The sequence below is a fragment of the Bos indicus x Bos taurus genome, chromosome 9 (genome assembly GCF_003369695.1).
Source record: "Bos indicus x Bos taurus breed Angus x Brahman F1 hybrid chromosome 9, Bos_hybrid_MaternalHap_v2.0, whole genome shotgun sequence".
Taxonomy (NCBI): Eukaryota; Metazoa; Chordata; class Mammalia; order Artiodactyla; family Bovidae; genus Bos; species Bos indicus x Bos taurus.
In genome coordinates, this window is record NC_040084.1 from 18,735,750 (window position 1) to 18,762,154 (window position 26,405).

The 26,405-nt window shown below is 35.1% G+C and overlaps 1 protein-coding gene and 1 non-coding gene across 6 annotated transcripts in view; both read right to left on the reverse strand.

The window, feature by feature from the left end:
• Nucleotides 1-26,405, reverse strand: part of PHIP (pleckstrin homology domain interacting protein) — a 128,407-nt gene that overhangs the window by 89,304 nt on the left and 12,698 nt on the right. For all 5 annotated transcript variants that reach the window (XM_027550985.1, XM_027550984.1, XM_027550982.1 and 2 more), the window contains exons 5-7: nucleotides 22,923-23,073; nucleotides 22,726-22,824; nucleotides 1,617-1,777 (exon numbers count right to left, since the gene is read on the reverse strand). In XM_027550985.1, the coding sequence (XP_027406786.1) occupies nucleotides 1,617-1,777; nucleotides 22,726-22,824; nucleotides 22,923-23,073 (411 nt within the window). The remainder of the gene's footprint in view (nucleotides 1-1,616; nucleotides 1,778-22,725; nucleotides 22,825-22,922; nucleotides 23,074-26,405) is intronic.
• On the reverse strand, nucleotides 4,192-4,298 carry LOC113898924. Its single transcript, XR_003512781.1, has one exon. It is a non-coding gene; the product is annotated as a U6 spliceosomal RNA (small nuclear RNA).

The following is a 26,405-nucleotide window of genomic DNA, read 5'->3' on the forward strand; positions in this document are numbered from 1 at the left end:
CTTTATATACAAAACCAGGCAGTGGGCTAGATTTGACTCATGGGTAGTAGTTCACTAAAGCCAGGTTCAGAACACTCTCCCAGCTCTATGCCTACTAATCTACTACTGTAAGATAGCAACAGCATTATTACTCACTGGATTTTTCCCTCAAAAAAGTATAAGAAATTATGTGTCTAATTCAAATCAATATACACACAATGCTTCATAAAGTATGACAAATTAATGCCTACCATCTCTCTCATTTTCAAAGAATTCCTTTCAAAGACATCAAAAAATTAAGAAGTTATAGATATTTTTTATAATTTCAGTATATGGCATAACTTAATGCCAAAATGAAATATAAACACAATGTAATGCTTCTTTCTCATTCATTCTATTTATTATTATTTTTGAAAGAATCCTTCTAACATTAGAAATGCCTAATTTACTATATGTTTTGAGAGCTAAATTTAAATAATAATATGTTGAACTAACTCTAAAGATAATTTTCCATTACCATTTGAGAGCAAGTTACTGTTGCAAGTATATCAAGGACTTCAGCAAATATAGGGATAACTGTTCCTCACTCTGAAGATAATAACCTGTCAGAAAATTTTGAAAATTTCACTTTTATTCTGCTTCATAAAGAATAGCAGACATAAAAGAGGAAATGAAAGGGAGAATACTAACATATACGAAATGATCTGCAAATGCCTGAAGAGGATTCTAGAACCAGGAAAAAAATAAGTATGGAAATCCTTTCCCACATCCTGCCATTTAGCTGTTTTACAGATGACTGAGTGTATGGGTAAAGGAGAGAAAGTAGATATAAATAAATCTCAGTTTACAAGCATATCTACTTAAAAGAGGAATCTATAATTGTTGTGACTGTATAAAATTCGCAGCTGCTCTCTTCAAAGACAGACATAGGAATTTCCATGTTAACTTCAATTTCCCATAGGAACCCCGTGAATAAGTGCATACCTTCAGCCCAGTATTTCACGTAAGTAATATTTAATTATAAGTACAACCACTGTAGTGTAGTATTACCCTTAGTGGATATAATAGTTAAGGCACCTAAAAAGAAATTGAAATACTTCCAAAAGCAATTTTCTCACTTAAAACCTGAAAAGCTCTGCTTTTCTCCATTCAACAAGTTAAAAGAAAACAGTAACAAACCCAAAGAGATTCTTTGAACGCCAGATATACTGAAGGATGAGGTTCTAAAGATAAAAGGTAATAAGCTTACATATGCTCAGACTTTTCCCTATCACCACTTTAAGGGCCATTTCTCAGACTCTAATGTGCTTAATACACTTTGGATAAAATGTCCTTAAGTTTAGAATTAAAACTATTGTATGACATTTTACAAAATGTCAACTGCATTATCTGATATAATGCTGGGAATTACACTCATCCATGAGGACAATAATGTAACTGTGTTACAACATGTCTTTCAAAAACATTCCAAACTTGAAGTCCAATTTTAAGCAACCTTTTGTTACAGACAGGTGTATTATGTGAATTTCTAGTTCTTCAAATTAAAAGGAAAAACAAAGGTTTTGTTTCAAAGTTCAACTATAAGCAACATTTTTGTAATCTCATATATGAATTAACATAATGCTTTAAAAACTTACAGTAAATATCCGTCTGCCAGTTCGATCAAAAGTTACACAGTACACAGACGACAGGTGTCCAAGAATTCTTTTATGCATTTTCATGTGCTGATACACTGCAGTTGGAACCAGTCGCTCAAGTCTGTATTTTCCATTCAGCTTCCTTGAAAACAAAGTATCCGCTACCAAGAAAAGGGGGAAATAAGTATAATTCAGAAATTAATTTTCTTAATTATCCTCTTTTAAGAATTCATGTATTTCAATTTCTCATATATTGGTAAAAATAAAGATGCTTTCTAATGCATATGACTCCTAGTTAAAAGTCTTCAAAATAGTAAAGCCCGTTATTTTACCTGAAATAAGTCAAAAGCACTATTATCTTCACTTTACAAACAAGAAAATCTAGTTAAATAACCTGCCTAAAGTCACAAAGTAAGGCATGATGCTAGAATTAAAACTCAGGCTTCTTTACTCTCTACTCTGTCTGAAGTGAAGTGAAGTGAAGTGAAGTCGCTCAGTCGTGTCTGACTCTTTGCGACCCCGTGGACTGTAGCCCACCAGGCTCCTCCATGGGATTCTCCGGGCAAGAACACTGGAGTGGGTTGCCATTTCCTTCTCCAGAGGATCTTCCCACCCAGGGATCGAACCCAGGTCTCCCGCATTGCAGGCGGACGCTTTAACCTCTGAGCCACCTAAAGAGGCTCTTTAAAACCCAGAATGACTGTATGACATTATTTCTTTAAAAGTCTCCTATGAGATAGATTTTCTCATAAAAGCAGTTGAAACTGGATCCGGTGCTTTTTTCTTTTCCACAAACAGCAATTCTTAAACACTCTAAATATGACACGCTGAATGACACTTCTAAAAACTTTGCAACAAATGAAGACAGAGGAATAACTTGTTGCATTAATAATAATAACAATTAAGGGCTTCCCTGGTTGTCTGGTGGTTAAGAATCCGCCTGCCAATGCAGGGGACACAGATTTGATCCCTGGCCTGGGACGATTCCACATGCAGCAAGGCAACTAAGCCCTCGCGCCACAACTACTGAAGTCAGAGCCTAGAGCCCAGCCAGAGAAGCCACAGCAATGAAAAGCCCACGCACCACCAACAGAGAAACCCCCCGTTCTCTGCAATTGGAGAAAGCCCGAGGGTACTAATGAAGACCCGGCACAGCCAAAAATAAATAAATTTAATAAATTTAAAAAAAAAAAAAAAAAAAAAGCTGGGAATCCTGCCGAAGACCTGTACAATGATTCCTTTTCTAGAACCTATTAGCCCTCTTTCTTCACCTCGCCCATTTTAACCCCCATTTAACGCCCATTTCAAGATATGAACGAAATTTACCTCCTGCTCCAAAGCCTGATATGCTGAATTTGGCCGAAGATGTTCCTTTCCATCTTACTTACTACTGTTCTTTGTTTTCTATACCAATAATTACGATGGAATTAGAATTATAAACAAAGAAGGTGCTCAATAAATACATGCTGACTGGTCTGCAGGCACATTTTCACCTGTAGATTATCTTTTAATACAAGGCTTTCTTTTTTCTGACTGTGACTGCCATCTACTTTGGATAATAAGCACTGCAGTTTCTCACATTTAAATTTAGTCCCCCCCCCCCCCGCCAACCCCCAATTTAAATATATACAAAGTATTGATATTAACAATATTTAACTCCGGTTTAGAGCCTACGATTATGCCCTAAAGTTTATGAAATATAAATCTCTCAGGTGCATCATAAAGAATCTCAGAATATTATCTTATTCACATACAATAAATGTTTGGCTTACACTACATTTACAAGCAAAAAAAGAAAACATTGGGGACTGGCGACAAGGTAGAATACTTTGCAGTTTCTAAAGCAATAAAATATAATTTAAGGAATAATTCCATTGTGCTTACATGATCTTTTCCTACATCAATTATTTTATATTCTGATAAGAGTGCATCTCCTGCTGTTAGAGGACAAGTTCTAGGATACAATCTTTTTGTTGTTGTTGTTCCTTTGACAATTTTTTATGAGTTATTTTTATTTTTTTTCTATCTTTTTTTTTAAATTTTATTTTATTTTTAAACTTTACAATATTGTATTAGTTTTGCCAAATATCGAAATGAATCCACCACAGGTATACATGTGTTCCCCATCCTGAACCCTCCCCCCTCCTCCCTCTCCATACCATCCCTCTGGGTCGTCCCAGTGCACCAGCCCCAAGCATCCAGTATCCTGCATCAAACTTGGACTGGTGACTCGTTTCACACATGATATTATACATGTTTCAATGCCATTCTCCCAAATCTCCCCACCCTCTCCCTCTCCCACAGAGTCCATAAGACTGATCTACACATCAGTGTCTCTTTTGCTGTCTCGTACACAGGGTTATTGTTACCATCTTTCTAAATTCCATATATATGCATTAGTATACTGTACTGGTGTTTTTCTTTTTGGCTTACTTCACTCTATATAATAGGTTCCAGTTTCATCCACCTCATTAGAACTGATTCAAATGTATTCTTCTTAATGGCTGAGTAATACTCCATTGTGTATATGTACCACAGCTTTCTTATCCATTCATTTGCTGATGGGCATCTAGGTAAAAATATGGAATGCTTCACGAATTTGCGTGTCATCCTTGCGCAGGGGCCATGCTAATCTTCTCTGTATCGTTCCAATTTTAGTATATGTGCTGCTGAAGCAAGCACTCTAGGATACAATCTATTTCAACATCTCTGCTACCTAAGACAAACTGTTGAAAGTTGTTAATTAGTATATTTAGGCTGAAACTAGTTATACAGTAACAGGGATTTGGTAAGTTTCTAATAAACCCTGATATACTTTGCCTTATGCACAGAAATGGCCTGGTGAAAGACGACCACCTGCACTTTAGCTCCAACTGATTTGGAGTCAAGATCACACAAAACCACAGGCATCATCTGTCCTGCCAAATGAGAACTCAAATGATCTTATCCAAACACTAAGGATCAATAACATCTCACTTATTGTCTGTTTTATAGAAAATTAAGTGATGACATAGAGCACAGATGTTGACCGTACTGTGTTACCAATACAGTTTAATTCTCTCCACCCCAAATTTACAAACTCAAAATGTCAAATTTTCTTAAAATCTCTATCACTGTTCAGGTACAAAAATATGGTCTTTGGAGGTAACTACGATACCAAAACTATTATTTTAATTATGATAAGGCACTTTTATATAGGTCAGAATGTTTTAAGATGGATTTTTAATGAAGACTATACTTCAGAGTTGATAAAGCAAAAACTAATTCCCTTAAGAGAAAATGTTACTACTCTCTTAAACAGTTTTTACTGAATCTCTACCTAAACTGGGATTAAACCTTTATTTTCACTTTAAGCGTCAACTGAGAAAAAGAACATCCCTTTCAAAAAGCTACCTTACAGTCAACATTTCAAGAAAACCTTTTTAGAAACATTAAGTCAAATACTGTACTCCATACCACCCTATGTTATGCTTGGCTGCCAATTAACTACTGAGTATTTTTCATGATACTACATCAGCATCCTAAGGGAAAGGGTATCAAACAGAGTCCTTGCTGTCAACCAATTTACACACTTGTACAACAGAACTAAAAGATATGACATACAGGGAAAACAGGATGTAGAGTTCCTAGGTAATAAGCTGGTGGTTCAAACTTGACACGGGGGGTTAGAGAAAAAATACAGGTATGCTTCAGTAGTTGAAGTTCAACTGAGGAGGTTGGATTTGAAGAAGGTCTGACCAGGTCAATTAGGTCAATTAGGCAGAGAAGATGTGGTAGGATTCCCGTTGAATGAACTCACATATTCTTTTACTACACAATTTGCGTAACATCTTGTCTCTCCTACCAGATCTTAAGTATCTTAAGGACAGAAATTTTGCCTTATTCATATTTCCTGCAACTGAGTGTAGTGCCTTTTAAATAAAAAAGTATATAAGTGAATCTTAGTTAATAAGAAGAAACACAAGATGGTTCAATTAAATTTACAGTTTTATGGCAGAAAAGCAAATGGCAATCATTCACTTTCTCAAGAAATTGTTAACAGTAATTGGATTTTTGAGGAAAAAGGAAATGTCTCTTGGATTATAGGAACTCCTTAAATTTTATTAAACCAGAACATCAATTTTTAAAATGACCATGGTTAAGCAGATATAAGAGGTCACAAAGGAATAAGTTCTTTATATGACATTATTATAGTTTTAACCTTATATCAAGTAACATATATGACTTTTGTTTAAAAGTACATTTATGTTCCCAAGTATGGTGATGGGAAATGTTCTTAAATTAAGCCTGCCAAAGCAAATTTCTATCTTCTTCACTTGGCAAATTCTTTCTTATCCTTCAGGGCCAGTTTAAATGCCACCTCCTCTAGTAAAAAGTGAATTTTACTTTTAAAGTAAAATTTTTTTAATTTTAAAAGCAACCTAACCAGTTGCCCTATAGTACCACTCCTGTGTTCAAAACTGCAGTGTTCATTTGATTCACAATAAACACCAAGTTCATCATACATCAGCCTACCAAGACTGCACAATCTTGTGTCCATTATCTGACCCCTTGACTGGTCTATTCCAACCATTCTAATCACCCCCATTCTTCCAACACATCAGGTAAAGCTCCTAACTTGGGGTCTTTACACCCGCTATTCCCTCTGGCCAGAACACTCTCGCCCCACGTGGCTAATTCCCAGGCTTCCTTCTTCATATCTTTCCTCAAAAGTCTGTCACCTTCTCAATGAAGCCTAACTTGATCAGCCTAGTGAAAATTACAACCCATCCCCTACCACCACTGCTAACTCCTGATGCCCCTATGGAGCTTAGTATCTGCTCTTTTTCCATCATCACCTTTTATTTGCTATTTATGTTTACTGTTTATTTTCTATCTCCCCCTACTACAATATAATAAACTCCACACAGGCACAATTTTTTTTGTCTGTTTTGTTCTTTGATTAGTCTAAACGCTGACCGTGGTGGCTGGCACTTAGTAGAAGCTATGCATTTGGTGGACTTAATAAATTAACTACACAACAAAAAACAATTAGGTTTAGGAATAAAACAAAAATGCATTTCCTTATTGGACAGATTACAGATTCAAAGATTCCATACCATTCTTCCTTTCAACTGCCCTGCTAAATTTACTTAATTTGGAAGCAAAGGGATAGGTAAACATATTTATTCAACCATTCTGAGTGAATGGACAAGTAAAGTGAAATAAAATTTCCAGAAATCACTGCTATTCATTTGTATGATCTATGGAGAAAGAAAAGGAGCAAAAAGTGATAAGTGTCATTTGTAGCAGCAAATCATTCATAACAGCCTTTGAAACAAAGTCTTTGTGCACAATTTAGAACTAGTTACTAAACAAAATAAACAAAAGACCCACAATTTTTAAAGTTATTAACAGGTATAACTCTGTAAAGATCTAGCCAGTAGGGTCTTAACTATTACTTCTGTGCATACATCCTTGGTAAATAAAATTTCCCCACAAGTCATTTCTTTGTAGTTCACACCAAGGTATCTTTTAAGAATTAATTTATTTCTTTAATCATAATACGAATGCATACTTAACGTAGAAAATAAGAATACTGTCTTTACATAATTCTACCACCTAAAGCAATTACACAAAATTTTGCAGAGATTTCCCTCATAAACAGAATTTTAATAGCTATGCCATCCATATTCCTTAATGAAATAAAAACTAGGCTTTAAGTTTGATGGACTTGTATTTAAACATGATACTGTGGAGATTTTAAGCAAGGTACTCTCAACTTCAACTTCTCAAGTCATTCATCCAGAAACATTTTCCACAATATACTTGCTTTTCATACCTGGCTATTCTTTGACATCTCATAATTTCACACGTTTACACAGCCAATTTTATCAATATTTTTCTTTTCTTTTGTAACTTGGTATAGTGCTTTAGAATGGTTCTTCTACCAGCCAACAGTATAATAAATATCTACTTAAATTTTCTTCTATGTTTTTGTGGTTTAAATTTCTCACTTAACTCCTTAACATATTCAGAGTTTTGGTAGATGTTACTAGGTGAGTCTCTAAAGATATTGTTTCTCCCCTAAATAATCAACTATTTGTTCCAATCTTTCCACTAACTAACCCTTCTCTATTCTAATAAACTGTGATTTAATTATCGTATATATATTTCTGTACTAACCTACTGAAGGCATGTTTATTTATATACTAGCAATGACAACCCACTCCAGTGCTCTTGCCTGGAAAATCCCATGGACGGAGGAGCCTGGTAGGCTGCAGTCCATGGGGTCGTGAAGAGTCGGACACGACTGGGCTACTTCACTTTCACTTTTCACTTTCATGCATTGGAGAAGGACATGGCAACCCACTCCAGTGTTCCTGCCTGGAGAATCCCAGGGACCGGAGAGCCTGGTGGGCTGCCATCTATGGGGCTGCACAGAGTTGGACACGACTGAAGTGACTTAGCAGCAAAACTTTGGGCTTCCTTCATAGCTCTGTTGGTAAAGAATCTGCCTGCAGGTTAGTGCAGGAGACCAGGGTTAGATTCCTGAGTTGGGAAGATCCCCTGGAGAAGGAAATGGCACCCCACTCCAGTACTCTTGCCTGGAGAGTTCCATGGACAGAGGAGCCCGGTGGGCTACAGTCCACGCAGTCGCAAGAGTTGCACATAAGGTAGCGACTAAATCATCAGCAGCAGCAGCAAAACTTTAAATTTACTAGTGACACTTTAGTATGAATGTGGCTATTCTTCATGTCCTTTAAAAAATATCTTACTCCTGATTTATAATTATATAGTTTGAAGACTACTGAGAAGTTTTTTAAAAATTCACCTGTTGGAAATATAAGCTTAATTTCATTTACCTATAAACAGTTGCCATCTGTCTATCCAGGAACATGGTACTTTCATCCCACAAATGGGCCAAGTTTCCAATGCAGATATTTTAGAAAAAGATAGACATAAGCAGATTTACCTCAGTTTTCCTCACTATACAAATCTGTACCATGTGAATCAAGTTCATGGGAAATCTGTAGACAAATCTCTATCACATGAACCAAGTTTATGAGGAAAAAATGGATAGCTGCCAAAAAAGAGCATCTGCAATAACCTTAGTGACTATATTTTTGAGAATATTAGAAAAACATATAATAAAATCTCTGCAGATAATAAAGAACTAAGGCAGAAATATCATCACCTCCCTCCAAAAGGCCCCCCCTTCTAATAGGTACTTTTTGTCCCAATTTTTTGAAGGTGAAGCGTATTTGTTATACAGTATTATGTAAGTTACAGGTTTACAAAACAGTGATTCACAATTTTTAAAGTCTATACGCCAATTACACTTATTATAAAATATTGGCTATAGTCCTTGTGTTGTCTAATATACCCTATAGCTTACTTTATAACCCTATTCCTCTTAATTCCCTACTCCAACATTGGGCCCCCTCCTTTGCTCTCCCTTGGTAATCACTAGTTTGTTCTCCATATCTATGAGTCTGCTTCTTTTTGTTATATTCACCAGTTTGTTGAATTTTTTAATTCTACATGTAAGTGACATAATCCAGTATCTGTCTTTCTGTCTGACTTATTTCACTTAGCAAAATACCCTACAAGATCAACTGGCTAAGTACTTTAAAAAATGGAGGAATTCCCTGGCAGTCTACTAGTTAGGACTCTGCGCACTCATTGCTGAGGGCCCAGGTTCAGTCCCTAGTGGAGGAATTAAAAGCTCACAAGCCACACAGTGTAGCCAATAAAAAAAAAAAATGGACAAGGGCACACGGTGTAACTGCAATGAATTACCCAAGGTCAAAATAAGTCATGTTAAGAAAGATGAATTGAAGAAAAAAATTAAACTTACTATCAATTAACAAAAATGCAGAAAGAAGCTGGGCTTTTGCTGCTGTTGAAGTTTCAACTCTTATGAAAAACATAAAACAATACAGTATCTAGTCCAATGTGGGTTAGCTACTGCAACTAGAGGGCCAGGACTAGTGTCTACCACTTTTGCCAACATATGAAAGCACAGCCATGCTGGCAGCATAATGAATGCAAAAGAGAGGCAGGTGGCAGTAGATTCCAAAACCTGGAGAATTAAGGTTTGTGCCAGTAGAAGAATTAAAGGAGGATGCAAAAAGAAGAAAGAACATGTACTTCAGAAGGTGCAACTAGACCCTTTTCTGGTAACAAAAAAAGGGTACTCAGATAAGAAACATCAGAATATTTTACCAAAAGACTTTAATTTTTTATCAGCTTTATTTTTGTACTATATTTTGACCAACTTTATTCTGTGATTCTGGTTTTAAAAAAACACTTAGAAAGCTTCCAGAGTTTCTATACATAAAATGCAGAATTAGTTATAACTTGTAATTAATAACCATATAAACAGTTCCTAAATTAAAGTACAAAAGAGTAGATTCTGCAGAATCAGTATCTAGATTTCATTTTAATCTCCACAATCTCTGTTAAATAAAGGCTCTGTCAGAGTTTGGAAACCTACAGAATTAAACTTGAGTAAATTACAAACATACCTCATTTTACTATGCTTTGCTTTAGTGCACTTTGCAGATACTGGAGTGCTTTATTTGCTTTTACAAACTGAAGGTTTGTAACAACTCTGCATTGAGCAAGTCTACTGGCACGGTTTTCCAACGGTATTATTTTCGAAGGCATCTACAGTTCCTTTTAGACATAATGCTATTGCACAATTAATAAACTACAGTACAGTGTGAATAACCTTTACATGCACTGGGAAACCAAAAAATTGGTGTGACTCGCTTTACTATGATATCAACTTCATTGCAGTGGTCTAGAACCCCATCATACCTCTGAAGTCTGCCTGTACAAAAATAATGATAATCATGTAAGCAAAACTACGTGAAAATCAACTGTAAAATGATCTACCTCTTTAGACAATAATTAGCTTGCCCAACAAAATAATGCTACATCCACGATCAGAGGCCAATTTCTATAGCAATAATCTTCCAAATTCACAACAAGTCCAAAAAGTTTTCTCTACACGGCATTGGTGATTTCCACTAAATAAAGTATTGTGTGGTAATAAAGTATTTGCTAATGCATAAAATTACATAAAAAAATTTTTTTAAAGGATCACAAAAATGTTTGAATGGAAAAGATGATGCAATTGTGCAGGTCACAAAAAACAGCTATCTAATTCCCTAAAAGAAAACTTACGCTAAAACCAAGAATCAAGTATCTTGAGAAAGTACCTATTAAGGAAGATGAAAGTCAACAGTGATTGAAGCTAGAGAGAGGTTCTTATGGGGGCGGCTTCAAGAATCTAGTACAAAAAAGTCTTATCTGCTATTCTTGTGGAGGGGAAAAAAGCAACAGAAAACTATTATGATGTGTAGCAGATTTGGAAAATAATAGCTAATATTTACTGAGTGCTTTTACTATGTACCTGACACTGTTCAAGGAACTTCATATACATTCTGATTTAATCCTCATGGATCTTTAAAATGGGTATGACAATTATCCGCGTACTGCGGACACTCCTTACCAATAACAGAACTGAAAGGCAGAATGTAATTTTCCCATTCAATCCCAGAGATGAAGCCCAGGTTTGAATTCAAGCTTATTCCAAAGAGTGCACTCTTACCATACTGCTTAAGTAGACAAACATTAGGAAAAAAAGACTGAGAGGAAACATGCTGACGTATTAGTAACAGATAACCAGTGAGACTGGTTAATTTTTCAGCTGCTCTGTTTTCCAAGTTTTCTGCATTGAGCATATGTACATCCTGATTAATATTTTATTAAATAAAGTATAGCTCAGCCTACCTTGAGGAGCTCAAGAGTAATATGAAAGATATGAACTGTCTAAAGAGATTAAGCTTAAATTCAAAGACTGATAAAAACAGATCCAGGGATAAAGATTCAAGGAATTTAAATTTATTTAATCATTAAAAAAAAAAGAAACCCTAAAGACTAAGCATATTAAAGTACATGAATGTATACACTACAGAGAATAACCATTGCCTATTTGACAATGGATATACTACAAAGTATTCACGTCTAGTTTGATTCAGAAGCCATAAAATACAATGGGTCATCAACTTTGTTTATGTTTGTTTCTAAATCTTTCCCATTAAATTTTTAAAGTAAAAGATGGTAAAGATAGTTTAGATTCAATTTTATTTGTTAAGGACATATATACGAAGGAACCTGTAACATTTAATTCTCTATAGAGCCACGAGTGAAAAGCTCACCACAGTAATTCTAACAGATATTAGATACAAATAGCTATTAGTAGAAAATTACAACCAAATATTCGTAATCTGAGGGCCAGAGATAATCTAGGAAATAATTCAACACAGGTTGGTTTATTTCCACAGCATCATCTGGTCTCTATCACAATACACAAGTAACTAGTAACGACTCGACATAAGAACAAGACAAATAAAATTCTATAACAATAATCATAATGAACAAAAATGCCAACTTTAAAGTGCAAAGGGTTGCAACATTTGAAGAATAATCCTGTAATTAGCTTATCTGTCCACAAAAAAAAAAGGATGGGGAGTGAGGCAAGAGAAAACAGAAAAGCAAAGCGAAATAATTACATGGGTGACACAAAACCCAAGAGATCCTCCCTCCCTCTTTTATAACATATCTAAAATAATTAGTATGAACAGCAGCTGCCCTCCAAATCTCTACCTATTTAATTTCAAGTTTAGTTGTAATTCCCATTTGAAAGACACCATGTTTTTAAGATTTAGCAGATGTCACAAATATGAATAATGCCTGAAAAGAACTCAAATACTAACGGAAATAAAACACAGAAGATGAAAAAATGATTTCAAGAGTTAAGCAAAAAAAAAAAAATTCACCAACCAAATACAAAAATAAGCACTAAAAAACCAAACCAAACAAAAAACCAGACATTACAAGTTGTAATTTATTAGAGCTGTACAATCCCTGATTTGTATGATTCTTCCTTCTCATTTCTTTCCTGGAAACTCATGTGATGATACAGAAAATACAATGGTATAATATTTTCAGTTTTAAATATTTTAATAGCTATTTCAATAAAAATTCATTTTTTAAAAAGTTAGGGTTTTTTTTTCCCCCCAAACATTTTAACCATTCAATTTTGAGTCAACAAACATTTATAGAGCACCTATATCGGCCAAGTATGAACTAAAGGATATAACAAAGAAAAACAAAAGACAGAACTTACCATCATGGAGACTGCAGTTTAGCAGGGAAGAAAGACATGAACAAGGACTTACAACAATGTTAAGTTCCATCAAATAGAAGGTACAGAGAAATCTTGAAATATACACCAAAGGATCCTAAACGTATAGGGCAGGAGGATATCAGGGAGTCAGAGTACACTTCCCTAAAAACTGATATTTAAATACCTGGAAAATGAACAGCCAGGGAAGGCAGGGAGGTGATAATCTATCTAGGTGGAGGGAAGGGCGTGTGCAATGGTCGGAGGCTGGAAGGAGCGCAACATTTAAGCAACAGAAGGAAGTCAGGTGTGACCAGCCCTTGGAGCACAAACGAGGCAGCATCAGAGAAAACGACTAAGGAGGAAGAGGCTGACTGCAGAGTGCTTTCTAGGCTATGCCAGGCATTTTGGGCTATTTTCCAAAGACAATAAATTGAAGCTTTCTAGGGAGAAAAAAGTGGGAATAATATGGTAAAAGATTTGCTTTGGGATAACTGCAGTTTTATCTCTTGAGAACAATGAGAACAGATCTGAAGGTATGTAACTAAAAGCAAAAGGTGATTTTACAAAAGAAATCAGAGGGTTCAAAACACAAAATTTCATTTTAGAAAAACTTAATCAGTGGGCCAACAAGATTATGAAGGCCTTCTCAAGGAACTGAATATTTTCTCTCAAATTTAAGTATTTATCAGGCAAGATACAAACTTGAGAGAACACACCATGTTTTACTGTTTCTAGAATTCATATACTGGGGCATGATTCAAAAAGTTCCTATACCCAAATCAATAAAATGGACACGGGTAGTACAAGACTAATGAATATAGAATTTCACAGGAAAGGTAAAAAGGTGCTATATAAATATGATCAAAGCTAAATGCATAAGATGAGAAATAAAATATCCAAAGATATAACTGAGTTACTCACCACCTCTCTTAAGTTTCAGTTTTCTCATTAATAAAGGTGGGGTAGTTTGCAGTTATTATAAAAAGCAAATAAAAACCTTTTATAAACTTGACAGCATTATGTACTAACATCTATACTGACAGTCCTTAAACAGTCAAATCTTCATATTATAAAAGTGGATCTTACTTTTTTCCTTTACTTTTTTTTAAGAGACTTTTATGTGAGATCATTTTCCCCTTGCATCTCCCTAAAGATGCTTGAACAAATTGCTGCTGTTTATGTAAATATCTACTCAGCTTAATCATGGACTTCCCAGTTTTTAAGATGTCTAGTTAGATGTTCAATCCTGAACTTCAAAGTTTCCCTGAAGAAATTTGAAATAAAAAGTCAGAGACTTTACGAAGAAAATATGATAATTTGCTTCACTTAGAGAGCTATGAGATTTAACATCAAACCCAATAATCAATCTGGAAAAAGATATGATGCAAACTAAAAAAGGAAATGGCTAGTGCTTCCTAATTAGTTCTGAAATTATATGTCAGACACATCATATGGTGGGCAGGGGGGCACCTCTTATCACATCCATAACCTAAAAACAAATTTTACTGTACGATTTACAAAAGAAAATAAACACAGCCACAAGAGCAACCATTTAAACTCACCCAAGGAAACTGTCATTCTTCAAAGTGCCTCCCCTTTTTTGGTCAATCACAATTTGAAAAGAAATTTAAACAAAAGAAAAATATGAATGTCTATTTTATATATGTGGTGCTTTGGCATACTGAACATTAGTTTTATTTCCCTTAAAAAACAAAAATGCAATACATTTTAGTAGTCTCTCATTAACTACCTGTTTTTAGGAAGGAAAGAAGGAAGAGGTGAGCAGGGGAGGGGTGAAGGAGAAGGGAGATAAAAAAACAAAAATCTGTGACAAGTGAAAATATGAATATTATTCTGAACTTTTCCTATTCTACCCCAGTTCATCAATTACAGCAATTATATATTATCTCTTCATTTAATACTTACTGATGCTGAGGGGCTGGATCTATAAGGAATAATACAATAATAACCTCTATCCTCAAGCCCTAAAAGCAGTAAATATCATCCAGGGGACAGATTAAAAAACAAAACCAAGGACTGCCCCCCAAATATGTAAATGGTTAAAGAACAACACAAATTATAAAACCATATAACTATTTCCTAGCTAGAAGATTAAAATGGCAAAAGAAAATAAATTCTGGAAGGAAAAATGGTTACTGAGAAAACAGCAGATCAAAATAAATGTATGCAAATAAGTGATGAGTAGACACCTAACTAAGGATTAAAATATGGATTGTATAAAAGGCAGGAAAAGGTACAAGACTGAGTAGAGTATTAGGGAAAGAATGAATAGAATCTTAAAATTTACTGAATTATACGCCAATTGTTAAATTAGACATTATATGCTAAAGCTCCAAGATTTATAATAATATAAAAGCTTTTTCTAAGAACTATTAAAGAAATATAGTCATAAAAGAAAAAAATTTAACCCTACAATTGCAGACCCTAGCCCAGTGCCAGATATGCTAAGAGCCATTTCAGAATAAGTCAAATACAGTATTGAAAATATGGCAAAACATAACAGTGAAAATGAGAAGGGAAAAGAATCTCCTAGAATCTCCTCTTTAAAAATGTACTCTAGATGTTTTTGCAAAATAATTAACTGAATGTTACAAAGTTAGAATATAACATCTTCTGTCACCTACTTTGTGCCTCACTTTACTACTCATTTCAGTTCAGTTCAGTCGCTCAGTTGTGTCCGACTCTTTGCGACCCCATGAATCGCAGTATGCCAGGCCCCCTTGTCCATCACCAACTCCCGGAGTTCACTCAGACTCACGTCCATCGAGTCAGTGATGCCATCCAGCCATCTCATCCTCTGTCGTCCCCTTCTCCTCCTGCCCTCAATCCCTCCCAGCATCAGACTCTTTTCCAATGAGTCAACTCTTCGCATGAGGTGGCCAAAGTCCTGGAGTTTCAGCTTTAGCATCAGTCCTTCCAAAGAAATCCCAGGGCTGATCTCCTTCAGAATGGACTGGTTGGATTTCCTTGCAGTCCAAGGGACTCTCAAGAGTCTTCTCCAACACCACAGTTCAAAAGCATCAATTCTTCGGTGCTCAGCCTTCTTCACAGTCCAACTCTCACATCCATACATGACCACTGGAAAAACCATAGCCTTGACTAGACGGACCTTTGTTGGCAAAGTAATGTCTCTGCTTTTGAATATGCTATCTAGGTTGGTCATAACTTTCCTTCCAAGGAGTAAGCGTCTTTTAATTTCATGGTGCCTCCAAATAACTAGATATGGTAGATATTATCTCCACTTTACAGATGAGGAAATTGAGAGGTTGAAAAAATAAACAACTTGCCTAAGGCCACACATCTTGAGCAGTCAAGATTCATAACTAATTTTAAGTGAATATTTGGTGCCTTTGTTCAAACTATTTCCTCTGAGAAAACTAGAAATGTGGACAAGATTTAAGACTCCTTTTAACATACAGTAGTCCCTCCCTAATTCACGGTTTCTCTTTCCGCAGTTGTAGTTACCTGTGGTCAATCAGTCTGAAAATACTAAATGGAAAATTCCTGCAATGAACAACTCCTCTGAGTTTTAAACTGCACACCATTCTGAGTAGTGTGATCGATGATCCATGCTACCCAGGATCCTTTAGTCCAGCATGTTGTGTTAGTCACTCAGTTGTGTCTGACTCTGTGCAACCCCATGGACTGTATCCAGCTGGGCTCCTCTGTTCATGGGATTCTCCAGCCAAGAATACTGGATTGGGTTGCCATTGCCTTCTCCATAGTCCAGCATATCCGGTTCATTCATTTAGCAGTCATTTGAGTTATCAGACCATGTCGGTCATCAGATTGACTGTTCCTGGTATTGCAGTGCTTGTGTTCAAGTAACCTTTATTTACTTAATAATGGCTTAAAGTGTAAGAGTAGTGATGTGGGCAATTCAAATAAGCCAAAGAGAAGCTGTAAAATGTATCCTTTCAGTGAAAAGGTGAAAGTTTTCAGCTAAGTAAACAAAGGGAAAAAAAAATTCCTAGGAATTCCCTGGCAGCCCAATGATTAGGACTTGGTGCTCTCACTACCAGGGCCTGAAGTTCAATCGCTGGTCAGGGAACTAAGATTCTACAAACCGCAAGGTGAGGCCAAAAAATAAATAAATAAAAGAATGAATATTTTATCTGTGAAACTGTGATGAAGGAAAAAGAATGTGTGCTAGTTTTGCTGTTGCACTTCAAATCACAAAAACTACAGCAGCACTCTGTGATAAGTGCGTAGTTGAGGCTAAAAAAAAAGGCATTAAATTTGTACAATGGGGTATTTTGAGAGAGAAAATGAGAGATCACATTCACAAAACTTTCATTACAGTATAGCTGACCACTGAACAACATGGATTCACTTATATTAGGATTTTTTCAATAAATACTACAGTACTACATAATTGCAAGGGACAGAGAAATCAGTGCCCCTAATCCCTGGACTGTTCAACAGTCAACTGTATATAGTTATAACTGTTCTATTTATTAGTTATTGTTAATCTCTTACTGTGCCTAATTTATAAATTAAACTTTATCAGATACTTCTTTAAAAGCAATATATATAGGGTTTGGTACAATCTGCCGTTTCAAATATCCACAGGAGAGCTTAGAACATATCCACCATCAAAAGAGAGGAACTACTGTATAGGCTTTTTAACCTTAACTGGATATTTGTGGAGTAAAGCTGCTTTTAAAGGCAAAGCTGACTCCTTACACACAAACATTTTGAAGAATCAGGTTCTCCAATACTCCTTATTTCCACTCACCAAGACTGCAACTTTGCTGCAGAAGCAACAAGTAAAATAACAAAGAGATGGTAGCATCTGGCAAACAAAAGAGATGAAAACTTGGGAAACCTAGAGATTAGGAGTTTACTTTGCTGACATGTTAAATCTAAGAAAAAGGCAAACAAGGCAATTAGCAAATGACTGCTTTAATTTAATACAATCTTTTTCACAAGATAAACATGCTTCACAGTCTCCAAATTTAACTTTAAAAACAGCCTTAATGTATTTATCTCCTCTCCTACTTTCTTCCCCAACCATGTCACTTACTATTGAAGTAGGGTTGTTTATCATAGGTAAATACAGAATAAACTGTATTCAAAAAGAGGCATAACATGGGTAAGGAGGTGAGAAAGGACAAATATCAGAGATTTGTTAGCACCTCTGAAAGTAAACGTTGCCATGACAAGTACACATTCACAACTCTTCCACAGAAAATTGTCAGAAGTTAGTGATAACAGATTAATGGAATTTTTTTATTTTTCTGCCTCTCAAAAACATTTATTACAGGAGGTTGTAAAGGGCTGGAAAGGAGCCAACTCACATTGGTTATTCTGCCCTGAGACTGAAATTCAAGCAGTTTTCACAATTTGTATCAAATAATAGGAGGTACAAAGTAGTCAAGATTTAAAAGCAGATAATACAATAAAATAGGGTAAGAAAGCACTGAGATAAACTCCAGAGTTGGTTTCGAAATTATACAGGTATGAGTTTTAATATTCCAGGTACAATGAACCAATAACCCAGTTCACTAATAAACTTTATTTCCTAAAAGTCAGTTTTGGGGTTTTTGTTTACCTCACAGCTATCCTTGAAGACTGAGTCTCTCTCTTCTTCCAACCATCTACTCTGTTTTTTACCCCCAACCCATTTCTGAACTTTTCCTGTTCTACTGGAGGTCACCAATTATATCAATTACCTACTGCCTTTTTATTAAATATATACTAATGCTGAGGAGTTGGGTGTATACAGAGCACAAACACATACTTTCCAACTTCCAGAACCTAACAGTACAGCAGAAAAAACAAAGGTAAATAAATAGCCATGATTATGTGACAAAAGCTATAGCAGAGTAAGTATAAGTACTTAATTCTGCTTGGTTACATTAAGGTTTTAAAGCATGAATAGATAAATGTTCATAGAATGAGGGACACTGCAGAGAGAAAGGGATGAAAAGACTTTGGCTGATTTTAAGAACTGCCAAATAGTTGTACAAAGCTGCAGCACAAGGTACAAGTGAGGAAAAGGCGGGAGAAGGTCCATTTTGTGAGCCACATTACAGGGCTGAGACTATTCAAAGTCACTGGGGAAAAGGAGGCATGACGTGATCACATCTGCATTTTAGAAAGTTCAGAGCCGCAGTTCTCAACAGGAGGCAATTTTACCCCAGGGGTATCTGGGAATGTTCTGGAGACATTTCCGTAGTTACCACTGGAGTTGCTACAGACAAGGATGCTGATAAACACCCTACAATGCATAGGACAGTCAATTATGAAAAGGAATTATGTGGCTCAAAATGAGAACAGTGCTGAAGTTAAGAAACCCTGGTTTAGAGCTAAGTTCTAGGGTAGAGGAATAAGACTGGAGGCAGGAGATCATTTAATCTGTAATTCTAGGAGAGCAGAGGCCATGCTCCTCATTATCCTACTCTCCAGCTCTAAGCCAGTGTGGGACATGATGCAGGGATGCAGTCTTTACTCACGCTTCCCTGGTGGCTCAGATGGTGAAGAATCTGCCTGAAATGCAGGAGACCTGGGTTCAATTCCTGGGTCGGGAAGATCCCCTGGAGAAGGGAATGACCACCCACGAATGACCACCCACTCCAGCATTCCGACCCAGAGAACTCCATGGACAGAGGAGCCTGGCGGGCCACAGTCCAAGGGGTTTCAAAGAGTCAGACACGACTGAGTGACTAACACTAATATTTACCTGGGAAGTGAATGAATGATGCAGAGCTCCAGGCAAAGAGCACAAGGCCCACATGTGGCTGTGGCAATGGAAAACAGATGCAAAGGACTGAACAGAATATACAGGCCTTACTGAAAAAAAAATCTAAGAAAGGAAAATCCAATTTACCATCACCCCAATCTTAAATGATTTTCTGAGTTATAGTAAAAAGTTTAATTAAAAAAACTGTGCAAGCCTTAAATGCAGTATTGTATTCTGTACCAGATCTTGAAACAAGAAAAAGTAATTAAGTTGGAAAATGTGGTGAGATATGAATATGGTCTGGTGTTTAGTTAATAATAACATTGGCGGAGCAGTTTTAAGGAATTCTAGATAATATAGGACTGTAACATGAGGAAAAACTGCGCAACGGGTTATAATAGCTTTTTGAGCAACTTTCCAGTAAGTAATTTATTTCAAAAATTTTTTTAAAAAGCCTATTTCCCAAATGTATCAAACCTTAAATATTTGAATCTACACTAAACATTCCCATTTGTATTTTAAGAAAAGCTATAATGCTAAGATCTTTTTATTACATGGGTCTTTGGTAATACTACATTGATCCAGGAAAAGAACAAGGAAAATTTTTAGAGGCAGCCAGACAGAAATGGCAGAGGAATCAACAAAATAAGATACTAACACTCATATTTAAAAATAAAAATCTTCTGACTCATAGTCTGTGATAACCTGAAATGAATATTGTATCACTATGCAGGCAAATTATTCTGCCAAAAAACCTAATGACTTTTTCTTCCCATTACCACCCAATCACACTTTCATAATAATGACAAGACATTTAAGACTGTCACCAAGGTGAACTGAAGAGACACGGCACTAAACTACGACTATTAGTAAGTAGAGTCATTTTGATTAGTCCAGCTTCTCTTTAGAGATGTCAAAAATTATATGCGAATACAAAAACATCAGGTAAAATCAGCGTTCCAGTACAGGCGTTTTTTTGTTTTTTAAATATGAAGAGCAACTTCCTGAAAATCTGAATGGAAAAATGTTATCATAAACCTTAAAAATGAAATAAAACTCTTTCAGAAAGGTACAACAATTACCTGCATGGTAATTAATTCTATTACCTGAATATACCAGCGGCATTTCTCTTGATGTGACACAAAGCTCAAGTTATTTTTGCCATATTTAAATCCCCTATAACCACGTCAGCAATATTTACTGATCTGATGATTAATGACATGGCCTAAAATACTTTATCTGACTTTATAAATATAATCTGGTATCCTTTTCCAAAATATGACTAATACCAACTTTCTTGAGTAGCCAAGTGTTAACCAACTGTTAACTATTAGTTTATTAAGAATAAGGAACAGCATAATGGGAGTCACTGTACTTTCACGACTCACTAAACATGTAACCCTGGTCAAGTCACCAAACCTTTTCATGCCTCAATTTCCTTCTCTGTAAAGTAAAAGTATTTCCTACCTAAAGATCACTTAAGGTTTTAAAAGATAAAAATAAATGGAAAATGGTTAGAATAGTGCCTGAACAGAGTAATTACTCACATAGCAAATGTTAAGAGGAAAGTTACTATCAATCATTTTTGCACTTTCACTGCCTTCCACAGTGTTGCCTGACAATGCGTTGAAAGAACAACATATTCCCCTTATTAAATGGATCTGCATTTTTTCAAAAAAAGGATAGACTTTTCCCTAGAGGGGACACTTCTAATAAATTTACCTTCCCCTTCTTTTAAGAAAACTGTTCTACTTCCTAGTATAATTTTCTAGGTGAAAATATACTCGTGTCTCAAATCCTTTGTTGTTTTATAGTTGTTCATTATACTGAGAACACATAGGAATCATTATTTAACCAGGACAATCATATTAAAAAAAAAAAAGATCACCCATGATTACCCACCATGGGTAAACCACAAGATAACTTTGGAAAACAGCTCAGAGAAAACTAAAAAAGATGTAAATCATACAAGAGAGGGGAAGAGAGAAGACAGTGAGAAAGCCTAGCATCTGTTTAACTGGAGTTCCAGGAGAGGAGAGAGAATGGAGCAGACATGTTATTTTAAAAGATAATGGCTGACAATTTTCCAATGCCAATAAAAGACATTACAGATTCAAGAAGCCTAATAAATCTCAAGCTTGATAAACAGAAAAAAATGACACCAAGGAATATCACAGTCAAACTTCATGAAACCAATGAGAAAAATCTAAAGTAAAAGAGATCATCTTTCCAGTACTAACAGTTAGATTTATACCCAAATACATCAAAATTGTCTATGAAATACAAAATGCCCCAGATAAAACACAAAACCTTAGAAAGTACTTCTGTAAGTAAAACAATAGAAAAGCATATTTTATATAAACATTAAACAAGTTATACAAAACCATAATACTGACAAATTATAATATGGTAATACTGACTGTAATTACCCAGAAAAGGAAGAGAAATAAGTATAATCTGGACAGGTAGAAGAAAGAGGGAGAAGACACTTCTAACTAAGCAGGAGGGTAGGGACAGAAGAGGCTATGATTAAAATACGAAGCTCTATGAAAGTCAGAAGTAAGACTTGGTGGTAGAGGAACTGCAACTCCATTAAAATACCATAAGCTACCTCTCATACTACCTTGAGCAGAAGAGAGACATAGCAGAAGTAGAATTAAATAAGAGTAATATTACAGGGTTACATATAGTATAACCTGAAAGGGAGAGAGGGAGAAGATCCCGGAAGCAAGACTATGTGAAGGAGGCTATAGTAATTCAGGTAAGGTAAGCACCCTGTAGTAGTGGAGTTAAAAAGGATGAATTTAGAGGGCATTTCAAGAAGATCTATCTACATCAGTTTTCCTTCTTGAAATTTTAAAGGCCAAAAAGTACACAATTATTCATAAAAATAACCACACTATTACAACTAATCTGTATTATGATACAATTGCCTACTGAATCAACAGAATGACATATATCTTTAAAAAACAATATTCTATAAAAATACCAATGAGCTCATTAGATAGGTACAATATTTATAATCCATAATTACACATTCTTATGACTTTTTCATTATAGATTACTAACATAAGAAAAAAATTTGAGGGCTTTTTCCTCTTTGAAGGCTAATACACAAAAAATGAAAATTCTCTGACTTCACAGCAAGTAAAAAACATTTTTATTTTCAAAAGCTCTTTACTAAGAGGCTATCAACTTGGTAATGAACTCAAACAACTCACCAATGCTGGGTGGGCTACCATAGTTAATTGGTGACTCTGGTGGTCTTCCACAATGCAATGCAGCCAGAGCAGATCCTTTCCACACAACATGCTTGCAGCCTATTAAACACAAACATTTTTTATTGGATATAAAGATAGGACACAAAGACAAAAAGTGAGAAAAAGACCATCTAAATGCTGTTAGAAATTTTTCATACTTTTGTTTGTGCGTAGCAAGGACTGTCTTCCAGCTCCTAACAAAGTTTGTACTCCAGGAACACTTTGTGGAATCTCTTGCTCAAGAAGAGGTCCCAGTCGATGACAGATCTGCAGCAAGTGATCAGGTGCTAAATGTCTGTAATACTTCACCTATTATGTGAAAGACACAGATAAAATGTTTGCTAAATACAGTGGGGATACAGGATACAATTATTTACAGTAAATAAAATGTACTTTTAAAAACATAGTAATTTGTTCTTGCTAGTCACATTTCATTTTACTTGGGGGGAAAAATTCACATTCATTCAGTGAAATCCCTTGATTCACAGTATAAAACAACTACCCAACCATGATTTAATCCACTGAAGAGGAAAAATGCTAAAAGAATTGATGGAACCTAAATACAGCAAGTTATAAACTAACAGATGCTAGTCAATGCAAATGCTGAACAATGAAAAAATATATATTATAACCTAAAATGGTATGTTCCAGTCTAATATTTTAATTTTCAAAATAAACAAAAAATCATCTAACTATAAACACTTTTTATCACCAATGATATTTTTAAAAATCTCCAGAATAGTTCAGGATTAAAGAAAACTACACAGTTTATGTTCTCATTACAAAATCTAAAGACATCTATATAATTTCTATGCTGAAATTTATAATTTACCAAAAACTTCACAGAGAGAAAGGCCGAATTCCAACTGTTAAATGAAACAAGTTTGACTATAAATCTACCAACTACAAAGTTTGGGCTGTTTTTGGAACAACTTCAAAATATTGCTTAATTTAGATTAGCATTCAAAACCAAGATGTAAAATGCTTTATGTTTATTATCCATCCTGAAAAGTCTTTTATTAAATAGATAATATTTGCATAATAATGTAAAGATATTAAATTAGGGGGAAAAAGTACACTATGTTTTCACTTTATGTTTAGATTACCAAGTTACAAAAAAATTCTCACGGCAGTACCTAAATATTCTAGTTTAGCTGTTTTCAAAGTGTGTTCTGGGGACTCCTAGGGATTTCTCAAGTAAAAATTGTGAGTCTTCATGCTTCCACTGCAGGGGACACAGGTTCAATCCCTTGTCAGGGGAACTAAGATCCTGCATGCTGCACAGCACAGCCAAAAATTTTTTTTAAAAATGAATAATATGAAGATGTTATTTGCCTAAGTTTTCCAGCAATGTCCCAACAGACTGCATGTCTAAGGGGATACAAGAAATCTGCCTTCTATTAAGCCAGAGATTAAACATCCTCAAAAGGATAAAACAATACCACTCACTTCATAAATTTGTTTTGGGAAATAATGATGTTATAAAAATTTTTTTACTTATATTAACATGAAATGAGTTTATTATATTTAAATGAATAAAAATATTTTAAAACTTGTTTTAATTTTTAAGTGGTAAATATGAATAGATAATACACACAAAGGAACTGCAATAATTTTCATTAATGTAAAGAGGTGCCGATGTAAAGTTTGAGAACTGCCACTCAAGTTCATTTAGACTAAAAAAAAAATAGTAACTGGAAGCTTGCACCCTCTGACTCTTTACCCATTTCGCACCCAAGTAGGAAGAGTCAAAAGGTTTAAGATTTACAGTTATAAAATATACAAGCCATAAGGGTATGATGAAGAGCATGGTGACTATAGTTAATAATACTGTACTGTACAACTGAAAGCTTTAACAGATCTTAAACTTTCTCATGACAAGAAAAAAAAAATGCTTTAAGTATGTATAGTGACAGGACTTCTTTTGATCTTTCACAATATATACAAATTTTGAATCATTATGTTTGCACCTGAAACTAAAATAATGCTATATGTTAATTTCACCTCAATTTAAAAAAAAAAAAACAGGAAAAGTAAAGTCTGAGAAAATGTCAAAGAGCCTAAAAAGACAAGACCACATTTTTTAAAAGGTCCACTTATTAATGGCAATTTTAGTATGAATTCTTATAAAATAGATTTTGAGGAAGTGAGGGATTAAGTGATCTCAATCTATCTTGTAGTATCCGTTATACTCTAACTGCAAAAGAACGTAAATGCTATTTTTTTAAATTAGCTGATATTCATTCTCTAGATTGAAGCCAATTAAGGGGAACCTATCTTACTTTTTATCTTAATATACTGTCATAGAGACAATATGGAGCCATATTGTCTCACTTTGATTAGACAATTTAAAAGAATACGGAGTCTAGTTTATCATTACTGGTAGAACGAACACTTCTAGAAAAGAAGTTCTAAATCAAATAATACATACTACCTCTCAGCTTTCGAGATTCACAAAAGCACGATGATGTTAAAGCCTCAGAAAAATCCTGATAAATCTATTTATTTTATTTAATGCACAAATACACAAACCCTAGTTACAGAATCCTTTTTTCCCCTAATATTATCTTGACTCAAAACATACTTTTCCAAGCACTAGTACGATATAAACAGAAAAAGCATTCAGAAGAAAGTACACCAAAATACAAAAATTTTAAGTGGTATTTTTACTCTAATCCTTCCTAAAATAATTTACTTAAAAATTGAAAGCAAAGTCTACAATATTTATAGGGTCCCTTCTAGTTTAAAACTTGTACATGATAATTATTCTAATGTGACTTTTTAAAATTGATCAAAATTCTTTTTACAATTCTTAGTTTGACAAGGAAGTTAATTGCTTGTTAACTTTAGTTTTGTGATGATCCTGTTTTAGGGTCTTTTTACAAAATACATTTCAAGTAGTAAACTTGAAAATCTTGACTGAAGAACTGTTATCTTTTTAATAAAATATGAATCCACTTTTACCAATGACATCGCTCCTTGATTATTTAATATATTTCAATTTTTCAAAGCCAAATTTCATTTTTAAGTTAGAAGAGATACTTCCAATTCTTCAACTCCTCATGCTTTCTGGCTTCGAGATCTTATGCAAGCTGACCCCTCTGAAAGAAATCTTTACCCATGCACCTCCACACCTGAATCCTCCTCCGTGTCAGTCTGGGCTTCACTGCCTTCCATGACCTGCCTCTGCCCCTTCTTTTGTGGACATTCTGTGTTTCCACAGCACACTTATTAAACTCCTTCCCAGTCCTTTACCCCACTCTTCAGAACTCTGCAGTACTTACCACACCATACTAATTGTTCTTAAGATGTAGGAATCTAGTGACAGCTATGATCCTCTTCCCCCCAAAAATACATATATAGTCCCTACCACTATCTTGCCCTTTTCAGAGGTTCATAAGACTCTACGTTATACTAAAACTGCCAATTTACTTGGTCCATGTCCTACCTAAGAACAGACGGGATTAGATCTTGTTCACTTGTCTGCCCAGAACCTAACAGAGTACTTAAGCTAAGTGTTTAACTATTAAGATAAACAAATACATGAAAATACACAGGGGAAAAAAACTGACTTCGCTGGCCATTAAGTGGAGAGGTTCCTTAAGGTCTGATATCCCACAGCTCAGTTCCAGACACTCTCA